We start from the raw sequence: 23,120 nt of genomic DNA on the forward strand, positions 1-23,120 counted from the left end.
CAATCAAGGGCAGCCCTTTAACTCAAAAATTGTATTAGAGCAAGATAGCTATGCTGACATACTATTAAAAGTGGCCCAAAATAAATGGGATAGGGTAGCATAGAAGTTGTCCTGTTGAAAGGAGACTGCTTTCTCCAAGCTGGATAATCTCCTTCTCCCTTAAAACATACAATAACAAGAGACCATATTAAACCATCTAATCTAACTACATAGCTTACAAAGCTTACAACTCTGCAAGCATTTATGTGTTTTTAAAACATTTATACTTGTGGCTATGTATCAGTACTACTATATTTATGGCAAACAGAATGTTGTTGGCACTACGCATTTCACATATTTCTTGCAATCCCACAATTCATCAGAAGTTTTAAATGGAGACAGTCATTGCCTGACATGCAAGGGTTGGATACAAAAAAGCATGTTCACAAGAAGAAACACAAAAATCACTCTTATGTGTACATGAAGTTACAGTTCCTGTATGCAGTGACATTTCTAATTCAAGCGTAGTATATTATCAAAATCTCACATTAGTTTTAGATATATATTAGCAAAATATTAGCAAAAAAAAAAAAAAGAAAAAAAAAAACTATTTAAATCCCTCCACGAACGCAAAGAAAAGTGTTAAATGGTTCAGCTGGCTCAAGGAAAGGTTTCTGTGGTTTCTGGGGTTTCGCCTACTCTTTACTTCTATCCCAGACTTTACACATTCGAGAGAAGCGCAGCGATCATTTTCATCTCCGCTGCGGCTCCCGGAGAGCAGTAAAGGTGCAACGAGGCGGGTCTTCGCGGCGCTGAGAAAGGCCCCGAGCGGGACGAGAGGCGGCGAGATGCGGACTGCTCTCGGCGCCGCAGGCAGCCGCCTCCCGGCAGCAGGCGGCTAACGCTCACCTGCCGCTACCGGAGCGCCACACCGGGCGGCACAGCGGGTGCTGCCGGGCCCAGGCTCCCGGGACGGAGGGCCCAGAGCCAGACACACGCCCACACCCCCATCCACACCCTCCACATCCCATATACACACCCCACATCCCACATACACACCTCACGCACCCCATCCACGCACCCCACGCACTTACTTGATGTCCTCCCAGACAGCAGGGCCGTAGTTGCGGATGACCAGCAGCTCAAGGGCGTGATTGACGAAGCCGTACTGCGGGGCAGGGCGAGGCGGCGGCACGGTCAGGAGGCGGCCTGGGGAGCCCCCGGGAGCTCCCCGCCGCCCCCCTCCTCACCGCCAGCTGCCACCCCCCTCCTCACCGCCAGCCGCCCCCCGTCGGCCACCCCCGCCCCCACCCCCAAAAACCCCTCAAAAAATAAAAGGCGGAAGCCTGGCTCCCCTCCCCAGCTGCTCCAGCCTCTCCCCTCCCCGCCGCGGACCCGGCCCCATCAGGGCCGGGTCCTCGTCGGAGCTCACCATGGTGCCGCCGCTGCTGCTGCCGAAGAGCAGCCCCGCTGCCCTCACCACCTCCCCCGGCCACCGCCGCCCCGAGCGGCAGCCGACACAGCCAATGGCGAGCGCGGCCGGCGCTCTGTACGCCAATCGGGGACGGAGGCGGGACTACGGGCCGTGGAGGGGAGACGGGGATACAGCGAAGAGGAGGGGGCTGGGCGAGAGGGCCGCGGCTAACGGTCTTCTCGCGTCTAACGGCCGCCCGCTGCTGACGGTTGCCTCACGGTTAACGGCCGCCGCGAGGGCGGTTGAGGCACGGCCGCCTTCTCCAGCGGGGAGCTGCGGGGCTCGTGGCGTGAGGCAGCCCGCTGCCCGGGAGCTCGGCGGCTCCTCCTTCTCCTCCGCTCCCGGCCGGCCTCTGTGGGACGGAGATGGAGGGACGGGCCCCGAAAAGCCTCAGCGACGGGAGGCAGAATGCAGAGAGTACCCCCGGAGAGGGCAGGGGAGTTTTTGTTCCACGTCCCCCTTCTGTTCGGGGTGCGTTGTGTGAGAGAAAAACCGCGTTGTTGCTCACGTGATGCCTGTGAAGTATGCTCATCCTTTATTTTATTTTTTTTCCCGTTGCTCTTCCCAGCAGAGAACCATTCAAACCACTGCCCTAGAGTTTCATGCACATCAAAAGGGATTTTCCAAATGCTTTTTTTTCCAAAAGGAGTTACTGGGGCTCACTTAACACTCTGAAGATAGTCAAAGCGCCTGAGAAAAATCACAGTGATTAGGTAGGTACATGGAGGGCAGTATATGCTCTGGTGTCAATGCCCTTTGCAGTGGTTGCTTCTGCGGGAACAGAAATGGTTCCTCAGTTGTTTCATATCCCCATGCAGTCGCTTAGCATTTGGCCAGATAAATGCCCCCTGAAGAGTGGAGAACCACAGGAACAAAATGATTCCAGATATTTCTGTTTCTGTGTGTTAATTTTCAAAGGTTAATGAAGTTAAAAACATAGTAAGTGCTCTCAATACATTTTTGTGTGTGTTGATAAGTCTTTTGTCTATAGCTAACGTGAAAGAGTCATTTCTGTAGAGTGTTGTTACACTGTTCTACTAAACAGAGATTTTCAAAGGGATCTCCAAGGAAGTTATGACCCTTACAGTTGGAGTTTGAATAGAGAATTGCTGACAACATGTGAAGGAGACTTCAGAAATAACACAGGCATCATATATGATAATCTATGTGGAACGAAAGAGGTTGTGTAACATCCAAAAAAAAAAAAAAAACATTTATTTAGTTTAAAGCCCTTTATACCATCTAAAGACTTGGTATATGAAATAAAAAATCCTAAGGAGAGATATAATTCTTTTTGGTTATTTAAAAAGAATTAAAGAATATTCAAGAGATAATAAGATTATCTGGGAGGACTATAGGATGAATACTTGATGGGCTATTACTGTAGTAACTCTTGGGCAGAGACTGCCACATGAAGCCAGAAGGGCCACAGATGTTCATAGATCTGGCTCTAAGGATCCATGTGGATTCTAGATGTAAGTAAAATTGTAAAAGTTCAGACCTTATTAAGATAATAATATAACTAATATAAAATAACTTTAAAAAATGATTAAGCTGTTGACATACATTATGAAAAAATAAAGGTGGAGTGTGTGTTTGAACTGCCATGTAAGTAAATAAATTATAAAATTGAAAATCTTCTAAAATCTCATGTAGTGCTTGGTGAACTTCTGAATCTGTGTTAAGATTTGTTAAAATACTTAGTAAGTGAGGAGAGAAATTACGGGGTGATGGACATCAGAAAGCTGGTAAACCTCTTTTCAGATGGCATTCCAAGAACAGTTGAGGGACACCCTGCATTTGTGTCAAGCAGGCATAATCAATTCTACTTAGTTTAACACAGTCCAAATCTACTGCGAAAGCCACTTCTAGTTAAGCCAGCTACTTTTCCTGTTTGGTAGGAACGAAGTTTGGGGAAAATAGGAAAACACATCCTGCTCTATTAATGTTGTAGCTCTTTATAAGCTTTGCTTTTCAGAAGTCTTGACAGCGCATCCTGGGCAGGGTATGGATATGTACTGGAATAGGATAAGGTAGGGATAAGAGTGGATTAAGAATCAGTAATAACATCCTAATTATTTTAAACTTTCAAATAAATTCACTTGTTTATTCTCTATATGGGGTAAGCCCCTATGCTTATAAAAAGGTACTAGAGAAATTACATCAAATTATTTTTGAATGTGGTTTTTAGAATGTAGATTATCCTGGCAATTTTGCATACAAGCATAACACTTTTTAAACAGTGCTGATATCAGCAAAATTCAAAATTGCTTTATACAATTCTTTTGGTTTGGTTCAGGCCTGTAGGTTGTATTGCAAGCTGTTCTTGGGATTAAGCTTTATATGCAAGTGTTCTGGCATCAGAGGTGATGTAGATTTGTTAAACGTAAACTGAAAAGTGGTAGACTCAACAGCATAGGCAGTGTTGAAGCACACAGTGATTAATTTCCTTTTCTAAAACAGGGTTCCCATTTTAAAGGTTTGGACAATGTTGAATTAAAGAATTCAACCACGTGATTTGCTGAGAGGGGCCAACCTTCCTTCGAGGTGCCAGCTGAATCAAGATTATCAGGTAGGTCTTAGACAACATTTGGTTTTGGTGGAAGGACAGAGAGGCTTTAAGTCAACAAGACACACTACATATATGTCAGACTCTAAGCTGTTAACCCCAGGCTGTGTTTGAAAGCCCAGCTCCGTCACTCAGTAGGCATTTGGTCACCAGAGTTACGCATTTCACACAACCATTTAGGCAGTATCAGCTGCACTTCCATAAAGCCTGCAGCTCATTCTCTATAGCATGCGATCTCATTTTAATTTGGGGACCATCATGCACTGGGTTCATGACTTGCTGTCCAGCTGCTTTTTAGTGTTCAAGAGCAGGAGAGTAGCTGTGGAACTAGCCACAACGGGGATGTGCGTGAGATGGAATAATGGTGTGAAAAGCCTTCTAGAAAGTTTTCTATAACTGAAATCCCACAAGGCAACTTCTCCCCATTGTGTCCCCTTGAACCCTTGCATACTTCTCAGGAGTTTCCTGCATTGGCCATGAGAAAGCCAAAAGAGCTGCAGTCTTGGATTACAGGAGAAAAACAACTGCTGTACTTTTTAAGTGTTGATACATGTGGTTTTTCCTGATGTGAGATGCTAACTTCATCTGGGAATTGTTGAGGTCTGCGAAAGCAAAATGTAACATAAGATCCTTTTATGCTGTATGAAAGGACAATTGCTGAGACTAATTTTGGGATAACTACTAGCTGGCCAAGAACTTTTACACTCAGTTCAATGTGGTTTGTGTTAATACACAACCACTATAAAACAAAGCATTTTAATAAGTTACATTTTTTTACTTTGGACTTTGCTCTTAAAGTTTATATTGTTACTATAAACCCTAATAAAAATGGTGCTTTATATGGTATTGTTGGGTTTCATTTAGTGAAGCTATTTTACTAACATCAAACTGAATTACAGGTATTTTTTATTTTTCTATTTCAAATGGTCTGAGACTTGAAATTTGGGATAGTCATAATACGCTTTTAAGGTGCAGAAACAGGCATGTGTTTTTTTAAGAACCCTTCAGCAAGACTAGTTATTTTTAATGTAGCAATATACCATTTTGTTTGTTTTCTAATTCTGGTATTTACAAGCTATAAATGAAACGATCCTCAGTAAGTCAATACAATAATCTATGTATATATGAGAATCTTTGCAGGCTCTGTTGCATCCTCCTGTAACAGGAATATCATGTTAGCAATGCAGAACGAAGTAATCATATCTAAACGATTCTTTCCAAACACCTCCTACAATCAGTGGAAAGACTCCTGCTGATTTTCATAGACTTGTAGTCCGAAGTTCCTGGGAAGTTACGGTCCTTGATATTTCTTTGCAGGTTTTGTTTGGGGTAAAAAGTATAGAAGAGTGGAACTATCTATTATTTGATCTGCCCCTTTGCGCATACTTGGGACATTACTAAATGCATGTCCTCATTTCCATTTAGATTAGGAAACAGCTGGCTTGACTTTACTGTCAGCATCAAAAATCCACTGAAGCTCAAGACATGCAACTTTATAAGGTTGTTTACTTGGTTTTAGATTCTTCCAGTTTATTATTTTTTTTGACTGGATCTCCAGGTTATATTCCAGCCTAGCTGCATATTTAACATTCAGATCCTGCTGTTTGTGCTCAGGAGAAAATGTATCTTTAAACTATCGCATCTGGATGAAGCAGAGGTTTCAGAACCGCTGATTTTCTCCTGCCTTTTATTGGTGCTTCAGTATCAGAGTGCTGCTGAGTAATGTAGGACTATGGGTTTTACTCTCTCCCTTTACAGAAAAGTGAACTCATGCAAATTGGACTAGGAAAATAGTTTAAGGAAAAAAAAAAAAAAAAGGTTTATATCTGATTCATTTCCTTCCTATGCAGTTGTTGTGAGCAGCCGTACCACCAGACTTGGTTTAAAAGGCCTCTAAAGTCTGTTGTAGCACATATCTTGCAGACTTCAGAAGTAGAAAAGAAAGTCCTAGCTTTCATTTCAGAGAAATTCATTTTGGTTCATGCTGAACTGAATTCGGATGAACTAAAGCATGCCTTTGAAAGCAACATAGTCCGTTGTATGCTGTATGGCAAATAGCCACAAAAATTATTGCTATTCCAGGAAACAAAAACTGCCCTTCCACTGCTTTTTCAGAACAATGACCAGACATACAAAAAAATGGTAGCAGTTAGAGTAGCTGCTGGGTTGTAGGATGGGTGGGGTTTGAAAGAAGGTCCCTTTGCCAAGATTCAAGAGAAATTTCCCTTAATTCTGATGGCTTTCAGCTTACAGCTGGAAATACTCTGTTTCTGCAGAGAATGCAAAAGAAAGTGATGGGAGAAGTAAAATGGGTTTGGGGAGGTCTGAATTTTTCCTTTACATGAGTTCACAGGAAGTAGATTTGGCCTGGGGCTCAGTTATCTGTGCACTGCAATGTTTTGCCAGTTTCTGTGAGTTCATTTGGTTTGTTTTTGTACAGTAGTTCACAGAGAAAGAAAACACCACTCTACACTAATTGCACTTCCTCTGACACCAGCAATGAGAAAAAAAATTCCAACATTTCCCTGAAATCAGATCAGGTCTTCCCTGAATGAAATAAAAGTAGTGGATTTCTATTTTTGTTGTTGTTGTTCTATTTTTTACTTTAGCTATATCACTGTTAGATTCAGAGGAAATATTACTTATTTATTCCAAGGACTATTTACAACTTTTTGCCTAAGGAACTACAGTGTAGCAAAACCTATCTTACATTGCACGGTGTAAATGTGAAAAAGAATCAGTCCCACAGCTGTGTACTAGTAAAATAAAAAATCACATCAGAACTGTTTCTGTACATAATACTAAAATGCACATTTTTATATCAAAAGCATTGTATAGTCTCTGAAGACTTCACAGTTTCAGACAAAATAATAGTATACAAGACATCAGCTTAGAAACAGCTGTTTGATTTCCTTGCAAAATCTCCCAGCATTGTATCAATTAAATTGCCTTCCTTTTAATTATCTCAACAATTTGCTTATCAATTTTCTGATTCTTTTATTTCCATTGGCTTTAATTTAAGTGAAAAGATTAGCTGAAAAAAATTGTCCATTATTAAAAACATTCATTCCAAAAAAAACACATATACAAATATATTCATTCAAAAAACAGGAGAACAGCTTCAGTGAGACCTAAATTCTTAACAGTTACACTTAAAAATAAATGTAGACTTGTGTTTTTGTTGTTGTTGTTTTCAGAGGAGGTATGGTCACAAGTACATATTAAAGTACCTTCCCAGATAATTTTCTTAAATACGTGCATAAATCCTGTTTATCTCACTGACATGAAAGCATATAGCTTTATGTGTATGCTTTAGCATCTTATCAGGATACATCTCTGAATTAGGGCTGAAGTAGACAAAAGTATGTTTTGATTTCGTCAGCAAAAAAAAAGTCAGTGAAATAAAAAGGAGTTCTACAGCAATTTTATCTTAGCTGATAATGTAGCCTACTGTGTGTTAAAAAAGAGAGAGTTATAAAAAATAACATTGCAGGGTGAATTTGATCTGTAGTAAAAACTTTGGCCTAGGGCACATTTTATTTTACAGAGAGACACATAGGAAGGGGTCAGGAACTGCCAGGATGAACATCCTATATAACTACATCCCCCTCCCATTCTGTAGATACAGAGAAAGAAATCCTTTTTGTTTCAAAGTCTATGTGTTTTTTAATCTTCAATAAATTACATAGATGAATAGATTCTTACTGACCAGTTACTACTGGGTCAATATCATGAGTCAGTAGTATAATTCTCCCACATTTTTATATCTAGTAGCATCCTTTGGGGACTGCTACTAGTCTTGGGGTATTTATGATAATAGAATAGAATTTTCCTAAGAAAATAATACTGCAAAGATCAGTCACCAAGATTTGCAGAGTTCTTGTTTTCCTGAAACACTGCTGTTAAAAATATTACAAACTGGATATGTATATGTGTGTATGGGTGTGTCATGTACATATAGCTTTTCAGATTCCTTTTTGAGTCAGAGTTTCTAAACATCTTGGATGGATATAGGACATCTCAAGGAATAGCAGGATTCCATGTTTCAAATTTTGTTCAAATGATGCTCACAGGAAACATGAATTAAAATACATTTTTTAAATGTTCATAAAGCTAGTCTCTTATAATGACTTTTCTCAAAGTTCTGATGGTACCTGTTCTGTACAAGTTTCTACTGCAAAGGAGTAGGATAAGAACAATAGCTTCAGAATGAAGCAGTAAAATTCAGAAAAATATCAGAATGGCACCTTCGTCTAGTAAAATCATGCCCTGTAAATATTCAGAGAGTAAAATCTCAATTCAGCAGCAAGTATCTTGGAGAAAGACTTTTGTGGTTTGATATGCCAAAACCCAAGAGTTTCAGAGGTTAGAGTAATAACAAATAGTATTTGGTACTACTGAAAATACTTTTGTGTGTGTAAACAATGCAGTTCTCCAGCCTGCAGGTGGGACCAACCTGTACTAAACAGAGAAATTTCTGCACAGATGAATCTGATAGTTACAAAGCCAGAATCCCAAACTCAGGACTCAGTAACTAACTATTCTGCCAGTTCCAGAGGCAGACCCGTGTGAGTTCTTCACTCATGTTCCACCATCAGCTATAGAAAAGCTTTTACCGTAGAAATACTAATATATGTGTTCGCATGTTTTAAAGCATTTCCATTCATCTGTAGATCCCCCTGACAACTATAAAGTGAGCGTAGCATAGGTGTTCTGGGTAACATGTCATACCCATACTGCTCTCCTTGAACAAGAATCATGGCTTTAAAACAGTGAGTTTCTGTTCCATGTTATACAGTCTGATGGGAAATTTCCTTTGTAAGTAAACACTCCAGAGCACATTTTATTACTCTCCTTTTAAAACTTTTCAAATTTAAATTACAACAAAAGGAAAACATTTATTGCTCTAATACATAATAGCAAGTTGATATTTTTATAAAGTATTTTGAAAACCCCAAAGGACTAAAATACTGTTTGATGATTACAGAGACTTTAGCATGTGATTATACAGTGTTTTAATCTATGTTCATTTTATACACAAAATAAAGTTCAGGAAACAGTAAGCAGCAAACTCTGCTATTTATATGTGTATTAGCTACAATTAACAGCCTGATTCAGAAAATGCTGAGCACACTCAACACATCGACTCCAGCAAATGTTAGAAGATGGTCAGCAGCTACAAGGATGGGGCCTAAAGGATGCACTGGAAGGAGTATGTGATAGCAGTGACAGCATTTTTATGGATATTTTTCTTATGGAATCACTAAGAAAATATATTTTTAATAGTCATTGGTAACCACCAACTCACAACACAGCACGTGGCTGCATCACTTGCAGATTATGTTTCCTGACACACTGCATATACAATACATCTAGAATTCTCAGCACTGATAGAACTGAGAGGGTTGTTATGTAGCACTTACAAATCACCACAAGGAAAATGTATTTTTAGTAGCATTTTAAACAGTAAAGTTGCGATATTATTTTAGTGATTATGTTCCCTATCCAAAGGAAAAGTAAAAAGTACTCAGTGACATACTTCCTGAAATTTTAATACTGGCTTTCAGGTGTTAACAATCTAAAGTGCTTTCATGTTTCATACATTTTTTAAAAATTTTAAATTTATACAAAAAAAATAAACACAAAAAAACAGAATATTTATAAATTTATTCTATACACTTGTGAATGTAGTAGACCATTTAGTCTATTCCTGTTTCCTCACCCAAAAAATTGGCATTGCCATCTCCCGAATCTCTCTTTTGGAACCAAGTTAGTGAGCTTGTTCCTTGAATATAAGCATCCAGAAAATAGCAAATTCCAGGGATATCACTGGGAAAATTTGAAGGAAGTTCTTCTCTCGAGCGAGGTGTGAACACAAAACCTGGATATTCCTTTAACAACCTATAACAAAAATGAGTCATCTTGGTTAAAAATGAATCAGTCACTAATTGTTACTATGTGCATAGACATTCAATAATTCTTTGGGTATACTTTATAAAGCAGGGCAGAATTTAATTTTATATTTATACGTTATTTACTGAAAATATTTTAAAAACTGTTTGGTAATTTTGATAACCCATTAATTCATGCACCAGTGCAAACAGGAATGTTGCCTTTTTTTTTTTTTTTGGCCTGTCAGTGCTTTGAATGTAGGTGATATATTTGTTGTAAATATTTGCAAAAATGTTCTAGTACTGAGAGCTAGCTCAGCTTAGCATGAGACTGGTAGCATAATTAGTGTTACAACTAATGAAATACTGAAAAGCTTATTAACTGAACTATTCAGATCTTATTACTTCTACTAATTTTGCTTTTTCACACGTAGGTCCACTAAACCTAGTGGTCTTTTATATCTGAAATACAGATCACTACTGTTTAGAGATAAATAATGTAAACTGGTTCCTAATGTTCCTGTATATGTAAAATACTTTTACATATAGGAGCTGTGCAAGGTGCCATAATGTTATGAATATGTGTTTATAATTCTTGTACAAATCAGAAAGTAAAAACACTGAACACAAAGTATGTTAGCACATCATTCATGCAGGGAGGGAAAAAAAAAAAACATACCATGAGAATAATAACAATAGTTTATCCTTTAACTAAATTGTCTGTTTTCTCGGCATCCAAGCAATTAATTATCTTTTTTCAACAGTGTACTCATTTCAGATATTCTCTTGAAATGAATGCACAGCCATGCAGAGTATGCCTCAGAATATAAACAAATACTGTGTGGAAAAACTGTCTAATGATTTAAGAGAAGACTATAGCCAGCATGATTCAAAATGTTATGCCATATGCACGTGGAAGAAATCACTTTTGGCCATCACTGTTCTTCTAACATACACAATAGCTCTTTAGAGTATGTGATCCAAAAGCAGGTTACTTGCTGTGTACTCTAATACCTCTAACACATGTATCAAAATTACCTATACAAGATAATATATAGTTTGGCACCCTATAAGTCACATAGCATGTGCTGCAGGGGATGTCTGAGGATAACATGCCAAATTCTCTTAACACTGGCCACAGGACCTTGCCACAAGATCAGATATGCAGCAGTGGGTACAAGCTGAGTAGGAATAGCTGACTGTCCAGGCTGCAGTGGAGGCAGTAGAGCTTCCTTAAAAGGAAAAAAAGATTTTATATCCATATTTCTGGTTATTTTACCCATCCAGCAATATTACTTCCCATTACTAAATTCACTCTCTGTAGTTCGCTTTTTATAATTTTTGGCCACTCTGGAAGAAACAATAATCTATATCATTTTAAGTGACATAAAATTCAGACCTGGACTGAATTACAGTCTGTTCAAACATATAAAACACTATTACTTGGCCACTAACATATTTGCAAGGTAATTTTAAAATACAATTAAACAGATAATAGAAAGAGAGTATTAGGTTAGGAGTATGAAGGGTACAAAGGAAAGATGCTCTATTTTCCATGGGAGAGCATGACAACAAATACCCTAAAAATGTCTGATTTGAATGGATAATAAATAGTACAGACTAGATTCCATACTAAGGTTCAAACTTAGCTGGGATCAAGACACGTATAAACTAAACACTGGCTTGTTGATTCATTGCAATCTATTCATTCAACTTCCATAATCAAAAGAGAATGGAGATGCATAATGTGATGCTTAACAATTGTTCAGTTAAGTGGTTATTTTCAAGGGCACCTGCATAAACTTGGCATCCAGTTTACACTGAAAGATACATAGCTCAAAGAGGAGACAACTATTTGAGAGAATAAAAATTCAAGAGATTTTTCTTCAGCTTCAGGGCAAGAAGCAAAATTGGCCCTGATCCTCCATTTATTTTAAACATAACATCTGAAAAAGAAGTATCAGCTGTTCTGTTTCACCCTTTTTCTTGCTGCTGGTTGCATTCTGAATAAAAATAACCATGGTGCGATCATGAGTAGTCAGATAAAAAGAGGAAAGAAAAAGAAAATAAACAGCAGCACTTCAGAGGGAAAAAAAGATCAGCAAGATAATGAATAAATTTCACATTAACTACTTCAGGTGGACGTTTTACATTGTAAGGCACTGTACCTGTAAGTTGTTGGGCTGACATTTATTTTTCTAGGTACACTGCAAGATTCAAACTTGTTGGCAAGAGTTACATTATTTCCAAAGAGACAATAACGAGGCATTTTAACCCCCACAACTCCAGCAAAGACAGATCCAGAATGAAGGCCAATACGCATCTTCAAATAAAAAGATAGAAAACAGCATTAAATAAAATTAACGAAATGGTTAAAGTCAGTTTTATACATTTTTCCTTTAAAATAAATAAATAAATAAATAAATAAATAGATTATGAGCTGGTAATACAAATTCAGTTGGTAAAGCCCTGTTAAAATGTCTGTATTCTGTTCATTACTGCCTGTGCTAGCCCAAGTTTGCCTCGATGTATAAACATCATCAGGAGACGCTAAGACACTTGAATATTTTCCTGGGAGGAACTGCACGGCACAGTGTTAGACTGGTGACAGTTACTGAATCACACTCACTCACTTTTCTGTTATGGTCAGAAGATAAGACTTAGGGAACAGTGAAGAAAATATGTATATGCTGTATATTTCAGTTGAATTGTATTTACAATGTATCACTTAGAGTAAATTCCAATCTCAGAGCACGTAATTTGTCTAATTAATTAAATTATACAGCAGTTGAAACATTTGGATACCTCTTCTTTACAATTTTTGAGTTTTGCTTAGCAGGTACTGATTTCTATGGTTTTTTTTAGTGTATTTTATGCTCATTATACATATGTAGACATGTTTTCTTCAGCGTAGCACTCTGACACAACAATGGCTGATATTGGGAAACTTGCATATCTACTATGTGTGCTATTCTTTATATACCCACAGAATACCATATCATTTATGAAGAAGTTACAATTTCTGGTTTTGAGTGAGAAAGCAAAAAAGCTGGTAATAAAAGCAAAATCCACCCACACAGCAAAGATGGCTTATATACGTACATTGACACAGAAGTCTGATTTAAAATAAGCAGTTTGCAGTCACGCCTTTTCTTTGACAATTCATATAGAAAATGACAGTATACCATGGCATACTTGTTGCTTTGCAAAACAGTCATGAAGCATTTCATTAAAATAGATGCATGCTTTCATTAGAAATAGAAAGATTCTGTTTTCTTCTAAGAAGCTTCTCGAAGTTGTTTATACATTTTTTTTCTATTTTAAAATTATTTTGAATATAATAACATTGCTCATTCAAAACCATAGAAGTGTCAATTGTGTGGAAATTATAAACGTGTTATAATATTGACAAGATGTTTCTATTTTCTATATTTTTAACCCTAGTTTAATTTGATATTGTGAAATACAAAAATAATGGTATTTTTAACTGCTGTTATATAAATGTATGATAAATGTGGAACATGTTATCCTCATAATAATCACTTTCTTGCTTTTGGAATACAAAAACATTCCTTAATCTATAATCAAAGAAGTTTGAAGTTGTCTAAAGGAATAAATGAACAGACAAATGTTAAAAATGAGCAAATGAAAGACATAATGAATTGAGACACCAGTATTAAAAATAATAGACCACATTCCAGGACATTTGAACTTAACGGAAGGCCCACATCATTTGTCATGTGCACCGATCTTTCTCTCTCTCTTTTTTTTTTTTTTTCCAGTGAGAGGTGAACCTATGTGGAAAGTTCAGTACATGCTTATGTCCTCATTGAAAGGAGGCCATAAATGTAATTACCACTGAATCAGGCAGTTGTCTTGCCATTCTTATGGTATTGGTTCAGTATCTGACTGTAAAATACGAACAGCAATAGAATCCATTAAAGATATGTGGATTGCTGCATGTAGAACATGTATTTGATTATTGATGTTTATACCTGTTGCCTCAAAGGACTTTTATGTTCTCATTGGTTCTAATTCTGAGGGATTAGTCTCCTAATTAGAAAATGATAACAGAGTATTTCATGCCACTTACAAATGCATTGCTACCAAGACAAAAGCAGCAGCGTATCAATGTGCACCTATTGATTTCACTGCATTTAAGCTTTCGGAGTTAATTTTCAGATTTCTGTTTCATCTTTAACGCTCCACAAAACTCTCATTCATAGAACTAAAACAGTTTCTCCAGCCATACACTCTTGATCCCACAACTTGCATTAATGTGAAATTTCCTTGACACAAAAACCCTGAAACCAACTAGACAACCAAAATTTCCATTTTTACCATATAAAATACAATAAAATATATGACCTTGATAGGCTCTCCATGGGGAGACACCACCTCATCTGACAGCTCCATCATCTTCAGGGCCATCAATGCTATTTGAACAGCATGGGTTTCACTTTCTTTGTGTAAACCTCCAGCAACACAGTAGGCATCTCCAATAGTCTCAACCTGAAACAGGTATATTTGTTCCTTAGTGTTATACTGCTGCTTGACATATAAAAGAATAGTCTGTGGTTTCAGCAGGAATTTTACGTAACTGTTTGACTGAGATTTATTTGTCCTGCTAAATGGTCCTGGGCAAATCCTGCAGTGTCATTCAAAAGGAAAAAAATATACAACTTGTATTTATTGCTAGTCACAGTGCTAGAATACCTTTCCTAACTCACCTGTTGTCAGGCACCTGTAGCTACATTAAACAGCTATTTACCCCAGATTCACAGCACTGTAGCTGAAATTAATTTTTTAAATGACCTCTTAGGTTTTGGTGGGTTTCTCACTTGGCTGCATGCATGACTGATGCTGTTGATATACTTTTCATTGTTTCATGATTGATCTTAAATCTTTCATAAAATGAAGGTGTAGGACAAAATATTTTTTGGACTTCTATTATCCTCTCTCCCATTTACTCATAATTTCCTTTCCTGCCACAGAACACCACAGAAGAACAATAAATTGTGTACCTTATAGACATCTAGCTCTCCACATTGGTAATCAAAGCGAGTATAAAGCTCATTAAGCATGGTGATAACCTGCATAGGTGAGCACTGAGAACAGATGGCAGTGAATCCAACAATGTCAGAGAAAAGCATTGTGACATTATTAAATTTCTTGGCTTGCACAACTTGTCCCTGCCATAGCTGCTGAGCAACCTCTCCGGGAAAAATAGAAAACAGAAGATCTACGGTCTTCTTCTTTTCCTCTTCAAGTGCTTGATGGGCCTGCTCAAGGGTTGCTTTTAGCTTTCCTAACCTCTTTTTCAGTCCATCCTGAGCTCTGGCTTGTTCTCCAATCAGAACAACATCTCTCAGCGCATTGTGAATAGGAATATCTGAGAGGTATAAACCACGTCCTGTAAAATCTTCTAGCCTATCCACACATGGGGATCCCAAGAATAGGATGGCACTGGATTCAATAATGTAGATCATTTGGCCTTTAAGATCCATTACCTGAAACAGTTAAAGAAACAAGATTCATGCACAACTTGCATGGTAAGTGCTTAGAAACAAGACATACATTTTGCTGAACTACAGGCAAATCAGAGTGGCCCATAGTCCGCACATTTTCATTCAGTTGCTAAAGAGAAAACACAGAATACAAAATCATAAAGTTAAATCATAAGTTCAGCTTATTTTACTTGAGCCTTCAGGTGCAAAAGTTAAACCACAGCTTAAGGACAAACCCCTAATTGTGTTTGGGTATTAGTAAGTATCAATTTTATCTTAGGGAGAAAAGAAAATCAAAAGTCGAATTTTGTGCATTTTTATCTACTGGTTAAGATGTTATTGATTACAGTGGTCAATTAATTTCCGCTAACAACTGGTTAGCAAAACCATGTTTGGTTCATGCACTTCTTTCTCTGTAAGATAAAGTGAGAACAACTGTTTCAGTTTTATTAGAGGATGTTCAGTACTCACTGCAATTTAAAATTAAAAAGAAATAAAGCCAGAAATATCCCACTTTAATGACCTGAAAAGGCACAGTGTTTTGTGTGAAGTGCCGTTTTTATGTCTCTTCCATATTCAGTTACGTAATGTGCAAGGTGCTGTAGAGCTCTCCTTAACATTGCTTTGAATCACCTTTTTTTAAAAAAAAAAAAAAAAAAAAGGATATTTCATGGTAGTGATCGCATCAGTTCAGATACCTGAATATCAAAGATACAAAATCCTGAAGAAAGCAAAGGCTCAATGAGCACAGGGCACAGGAAATGTCTATTCCTTTCCCCAAATCCTAGAACTGTTGTTTCTAGGTGACTCAGTTGCACTTAGGTTAAGCTTCCCCTGCCACTGTCTCTGTATTGGTGATGCTCTTATTCTCAGCAGCATGACATGCCACTATCTCAATTCACTGAGTTTATCTCCAGATTTCAAATTACTCATTTTTTAATAAAATCATGTTAACAGTCAGATTTTACTCATGTAAAAAAAAATCTAACAGAGAATTTTGACTGAATATTGTTTTCAGAATCTGAATTACATTACAATGCCCTCACCATAGATCATTATTATTTATTTGTATTAGATGTTGAAAGGTAGACAATGAAAAATACAACATCATTTTGTTTGGTGGCTATTTTAACTGTCTTGCATCTCCCAAAAGAAGAAAACAAATTCCTCACTGAAGCCATAGTTTTAAAAAGTCTCTTACCATGGATGATTTCATATCAGTATTATCCCATCTTCTCACTCGTACAGTAAACTGCATATTTAGCATTGTCATTATTCCACTAAAAGTGCAGCTTATTTTAGGGGTAAGAATTTCAAAATACTCTTCAAAATTAGGCTTAGCTTGAAATTCTCTCCTGGTCAAAAGTCTTCTTATCCCATTTCCAACTTGTAGAACAGACATGTCCTTGTCAAACATAAAATGAAATGGAAAAATCTTACAGAACACAGAGGCAGGAATCACAAGTGAAGACTGTGGTTTACATGGTGATAAAGAAGGTTTTGCACTTTTGACTTGTATAGAGTAAAGCAAATAAGGCTGATTAACAAACTCAGTGCAGTCATTATGGAAACAAGGAGGCATGAGCATGACTTCCACCTCAGTTTCATACAAAATATGAGCTGCTGCTTTAATAATGCCAGATAAAAGAAGACTCGTGACTTTCTTGGGAAAGAAGTAATACACATTTAAGAAGTCCTGATCTTTCTCCAGGCATAATATGGAGGCTTCTTCAAGTCTGTCCTTTTTTCCTGCTTCTTGGTTGTGGCCACTTTGCTTCAGCAGAGTAGTGAAACTGTTCAAGAAGTCCTTAAGGGTTCCTCCAATAACCCCTAGTATGTGTTCATCCTCTTCATAGCATATTTTGAATAGCTCTTCACCAAGAGATTCCTGTAGAGACTCAACAGGCACACCTGCATGGAATCAGATTTTAGTCAGAACTGCGCTCATCATGCTGAATCTCAGGCTAATCTCCACTTTTTTCATCCTAGATCAAATCAAATTAGCAATTTCCTTCCTTGACCCATCACAGACAACTGAGGACTTTCTCTTTGAGGTGTCCTCTTGTGACCAATAAAAGTTGTACTACCTGGTACCTGGAAAACATAGAGACAATAGGCTGTGGTTTGGAATGATCCAAGACTCAGTGCTGTGTGGTAGGGGGTGTAGACAGAGTGAATGCACATTTTGGCACAGGACTTAACCCAGTTCCCTTAGCTTGATATAAAGAAATAAAATAATTTTATAAAACAAAATAAGACTCAAAACAAAATTGTCTCTGTGCACACATGCAGATATAAGTACTATGCTTGATCCAATAAATTAAATGACCCTAGGGCACTGAGACCAACTGGCACAGAACAGCTCACATCTTTGTAGCAAATTAATTTTAATGGGATAGCTGCATGCAAACTGATTGTTGAGCATGTCCCATCTCCCCAACTTTTACTGGGAATCATTTGGAAAACTGTTATTTGTCACAGGCCAACTGTGTGCCAAGACCAGCTTAACAGCTTAAGTGTACAGAAGACCAAGTTTCAGTTTCTGGAAATGTTAATTTACTCCTATAGATGTAGCCAGAGAGTTATCCTATTGCAAATTAAAGTAGTTCTCTTCCCACAGACTAGAATTCTCCAGAAGACGTAAAGGATCAAACATTTTTTCAATATAACACTGTCATGTATTACAACTACCTATATGCTGTTATCTTAGCAGTGTATGAGTCTATGGCATCTCAGACTTGAGAAACTCTTTAACTCAAATCTTGACTCTTTGAGCTGTTAGTTGCACAGATGCAGTTTAGTATCTGTGATGTCAGCATCACTCAAGCCATCATGACGAGGAAATTATTTCTTAGTAACAAGACTATTTTATATATATATGCATTACTTTATAGTTATATCAGCTTTATATAATCTATGTATGTGCAATATAGCTGTATTATTAAACAAGCTTACATTACCTGCTGCATCAGCATGATCACTGATTATTTTTTCAAAATCTTCTCTATCCCCAGTTTTTCTGTAAAGATCATAAAAATATAAATAAAACCCCTGAAAAATCAATATAAACATGGTAAAAATAATATGCAACAGAAGTTATATCTAGCCTGTCTTTACTCGGTAAAGACCAAGTTTTACTGATCAAATAGGCAGTTTTTCTTTCATTCAAAATAGGGGTTTGGTGGGATCTTAGATTATCCTGTGCATTTGAGATAAATTAAAGTTTTAGTGGTCTGAGCTCAGATTATGGATTGAAGCCAAATGCTGTAAGCTGTCATTGATTAAAATCTCTTACATTGCAACAACCCTATTTTTAGTTTGGTTTATATTTTGTAACTTGAAGTTGTAACTATATTTCATATTCATGTATAATATAACTGGAATATACATTCAAGCATTTTACATTCCATTAAATAAAAAAGATGTGAGAAGGTATTTCTGTTTTTATAGAATAATTCATTACTTTAAAATTACTTATTCATAGGTAGTAATCCAGATTTCTGTGATACAGAATGGCAGCTCTCTGAGTTCTGTGACGTCTAAAAATATCACCCTGAATGTCAGATGCAAAATGATGAGAAGATGTAGCTTAGATGAACTTCTATATGAACAGCCATTGATATTTTCTGAATTTCCTTAATTGAAATATTTTAAATAAATATATATGCAAAAGCAGCAATACAGATGTTTAGATTTGCTTTAGGTATGCCTTAATACACCATTCAGAATAGAGTACTATTTTTTTTTTCAAGCTAATACTGCATGAAACAATACGTAATTAAAGTATTCATTTCAGTTTGCATTTGCAATACACATCTGCTCAGCTATCTAGACTATGATCATTCACTGTATCAAAAGCCAACATTTTTTTGTGTAATACTAATCATTTGCATTTAAAATTCTTTCCCCACGGTCATAGAAATATCAGTGTTTTATTTACTATTAGAAGGCCATGCGATTGTTGTGAAATAAGGCAACCATATTCACCTTTCCATCTATGTCTGAGTAGTCTCCAAGTTCCTCCAAAACACCTGCTTATTTTAAGGAATTTTCCCTGCACAAATGGCTTATTTTGCCAATCAAGCCAACATACATTGCATGAATTGTCACACACCAATTTAACAAGGTAATAGAACACAGATTCCAGAATTCCTGACTCCAAGTCATCACCCTAGTTATTAAGAACTCTCAGCAAAACATTTTTGGTGCACAATGCAATTGCAAACCCATTACACATACATACCTGGTTTCTTTTATTCTGTGTTTTGCTAGTGTTCTTTGAAGTGCAAGATTTAGCCTTTCAAACTGGGGAAGAAAAAAATCTACATTGATTAAAATATCATTGCTGAAAATTTAATCAGAATAACATGTTCATAAGGAGAATTACTTTGCTGTCCTTGGGACCAACATCTTTTTTCAAGGTGGTATCATTAGAAAGAACATGCTAATTCTGTGTTTGAGGTTTAGTTTATGCTGATGTCCTCAGCTCCAGTACCACTGTAATTAAGCCCCCTTCACTGATGTGTACCTGTAGTTAGGGATTTAAAATAGTGATGTACTTTACCTCCAAGTTATCAGAGGATAATAAAGACAGTGCTACTGAGAAATAACTAACCCAACTTTCTATCATAACCCACCACGCCCAAAAGAGAATTACCCCTCAATTCAGAACTACTTTGGTAAATATAAAATTAAAAACAAAACAAACAAAAAAACACTACCACATTCTGCATTATATTCCCAGAAAAAATATATTAAAAAGTGGTTCTTCTAACTACTAACTTTTCTTGGTATAGTAGATTTTTTTTTTCAGGGCAATTTTCAAAAGTGTCAACGTTGAAATTGCTAAAGGTAACAGTTTCAAAAGCAGACATTAAAGATCAATATAACATCCTGTGTTTCAGATTACCTCCTTTTCTGTTTTCAAGACTATAATATTTCAAGATGATATATGATATATATTTGTAGAAAAAGAAGGATTTTGGCTGGGTGTTCTGCAAACCCAAGTATCCTCCAGATGAAAATCTATTCGCTGTAGATAACCTTTGTAAAAAAATTTCATAATGAAGAACCTTTAGAGTACCATGAAGATTTATCTCATTTTCCATCAATCCTCTCCTTCCATATCCTTTCCGTAGTTTCTAATTGGAGCAGATACAATACTTCCCAAATGTGTATTACAACTGCTTTGTGACTGGAAGAGCTGTCTTCTGTATGTAGTCTCCAGTCATTTGAAACCCAAACTTCAACAGAGACAGGGTCACAGAATAGTACTGAACTGCCATGTTAGAATTCGTATGTTATGCTTGATTTGGTCTGGTTTTTCTTTGGTTTTCATTCCCTAGGGATATTAGTTTTTCCACTGTATCTTTTACTTTGTTTGTTTGTTTCTTTGTTTTTTAAAAGGAAAGTTTTCACTCCAGAATAAAATATCCCATGAAAGAGTGGCAGTATCTTCTGAGACTGTTTCTAAGCAAAAATCTAAATTGAACTTTGCCAGCCTTTTGTCATAGCTGAGGAACTAGCCTATCATATTTATATAATAGGCAGGTGCATACACATATACCACTCTTTAAAGAAAAAAAAAAAATATTTCATTAAAAATCCCATCAACAACTATATACTAAAAATAAAATTAGATGAAATAGAAGACTACAGCCAATCTGACTTAAAACAGCAATCATGACACTATTCGAAGGGTACTTCGTCAGCTCATTTTTGCCTTGGAAGTCCTTTCCTTTACGCATTTAAAGTAAAGATCAGTTTAAAGGGATGAATTTCTTCTATGTAAGTGCAGCAGAAATAAAAAGTCATCTATAAAAAATGGATAATGTAGAGTTTTAGCAAAAGAGTAAGAGATGGATAAGTTGCAAAAATAGATGTGCAAATAGATTCAAAAAACTCCAGCACATTTATTAAGGTACACTGAGTGTCCCTAACTGGATTGTAATTAATGAGCATCCAGAGAAGGCCATTCACTCTATAGTCCCAATATATATCAGTCAGTTCATTCATGCCTTCCTCCGATTTTGAGGCAAGCCCAAGTATGGAATGTTACGCAGCTACACTTTAAAGTTGTAATTCTTGATACAGAAATAAGCCTTGGTATTCATCTTCACTCAAGCAAACTGCTGTGAATGTATTGTGCCTATTTTCAGTAGAGTTGAGAAGAGATGCAAGAATCCCTCTGTGGAACTGCTGCAGGATTTTCTTCATTTTAACTAATAGATATTAATTAGTTCAGTGTTTCAATATGATCATTGCATTTCCCAGTTGCACAGCTATTCTGTTCAGTCTCTCCAGGGCAGGGATTAAGACATGGTTTCTGCTGTGGGGACACTGGAACTAGGTGTCAAGCTCTATAGTCTTCACACATTTAAATCAGTTAGCATTTGGTACAGCTCACTTAAGACAAGTTCCGTTTGCTATGTTTGAATTATTTGCTTGAATACATGCTTTAGGATTTTCCTTTGCACAAAACACAGACAGTAATATTTTTTAAAATAATATAGCAGAGGTCAGTATCATAGCAGATGAAAACTGTGATTTTTTTTGTGATAATGAATAATGCACTTAGTATGGATTCAATTAGGTGAATGGATGAGGTAACCATGTAATTCCTATAATTCATATAATTCATGTAATTAGGTGACATGGCAAAGTTTCTCCAACTGTATCGCTAAGTAAAATAGAATGCTATGGAAATGCATTTTTTTAAGGAGAAATGATCAGTGGAAGGTTGCAAATGCAAGACTAAAAATACATGGAAATACAATGGAAGAGATGCTGTAAGAGTGAACAAAACTCATTATGGCAAAATTGTATACAAAAGGAATGGAAAAGGATGAAATGAAGGTTTAAGCTATGCTGAGCTAAATAAGAATACAAACTGAAGTCAAAACAGCTTTCAAAAGGCTTACATCAAATGCATTTTTAATATGTATAATGAAATGCTACTATTAATACACGTTATCTGTTTACCTCAGGAAAGATTAGTTTGCAGATGCTTTCAGTTAATGTGTGCAGGTACACTCTACTTCTGCTCGTTTTCCTCTGTGGAAGGTCTCCTTGAGCATCTTTTTCATGGACTTCTTTGCAGATCGGCAGAACTGCTCTAGAGCTGTTTTCTGTGCAGTCCTTCTCACGTTCATCAGTAATGTGAGTTTGAGTCAGTAAGGAGAAAGGACATTCCCCTGTGATCTTCAAGTCTTTCAGTTTTGTACAGAACATACTGTACAAAGTCTCTCTCTGGAGACTAAGAGTACTTGGCTTTGTGTTCAATAGTTATCTTTTGTTTACTAACAAGAGAAGATGCTAGAATATTAGATGAGGCAACCACTGTGGAAGATTATTGGTAGCTAAAAATCATCACGGGAACAATCATCACATCCCTACAAAACAAGAAAAATAAAAGCACACAACAAAACATTATTTCATTTTCTCCTTTAAATTCCCATGATGTTCCATTTTTACCATATGTATATTAAAATAATGGCTTTTTTAGGGCCTTGCTCAGGAGAGCATTTAAACATTGCTCATGTGACATTTTAAGCATGTAATCCCTACTAATGTGAATGCTTCAGGTAATGCTCCAAGTGGTGTGCGTGGTTAAGTGCTTGGCTGAACTGGGGCTCTGGTGATTAAGGCAGAGGAAATGTTTTATCTGATACATCTTTGGTCATAGTGATGGATGAGGCTCC

General features: G+C 36.9%; 2 protein-coding genes across 3 annotated transcripts in view; both read right to left on the reverse strand.

The window, feature by feature from the left end:
* GUCY1B1 (guanylate cyclase 1 soluble subunit beta 1) overlaps positions 1-1,464 on the reverse strand; it is a 41,583-nt gene extending 40,119 nt beyond the window's left edge. The window contains exons 1-2 of the mRNA XM_035323428.1: positions 1,412-1,464; positions 1,074-1,147 (exon numbers count right to left, since the gene is read on the reverse strand). Coding sequence (XP_035179319.1) covers positions 1,074-1,147; positions 1,412-1,414 — 77 coding nt within the window. The 5' untranslated portion in view covers positions 1,415-1,464. The remainder of the gene's footprint in view (positions 1-1,073; positions 1,148-1,411) is intronic.
* A 7,377-nt stretch (positions 1,465-8,841) lies between these two features.
* GUCY1A1 (guanylate cyclase 1 soluble subunit alpha 1) overlaps positions 8,842-23,120 on the reverse strand; it is a 34,282-nt gene continuing 20,003 nt past the window's right edge. For both annotated transcript variants that reach the window (XM_035323426.1, XM_035323427.1), the window contains exons 2-9: positions 22,402-22,811; positions 19,664-19,725; positions 18,381-18,439; positions 16,622-17,331; positions 14,938-15,423; positions 14,282-14,425; positions 12,082-12,236; positions 8,842-9,923 (exon numbers count right to left, since the gene is read on the reverse strand). In XM_035323426.1, coding sequence (XP_035179317.1) covers positions 9,722-9,923; positions 12,082-12,236; positions 14,282-14,425; positions 14,938-15,423; positions 16,622-17,331; positions 18,381-18,439; positions 19,664-19,725; positions 22,402-22,650 — 2,067 coding nt within the window. In that variant the 5' untranslated portion in view covers positions 22,651-22,811 and the 3' untranslated portion in view covers positions 8,842-9,721. The remainder of the gene's footprint in view (positions 9,924-12,081; positions 12,237-14,281; positions 14,426-14,937; positions 15,424-16,621; positions 17,332-18,380; positions 18,440-19,663; positions 19,726-22,401; positions 22,812-23,120) is intronic.

This window comes from Oxyura jamaicensis, chromosome 4, assembly GCF_011077185.1.
Source record: "Oxyura jamaicensis isolate SHBP4307 breed ruddy duck chromosome 4, BPBGC_Ojam_1.0, whole genome shotgun sequence".
Taxonomy (NCBI): domain Eukaryota; kingdom Metazoa; phylum Chordata; class Aves; order Anseriformes; family Anatidae; genus Oxyura; species Oxyura jamaicensis.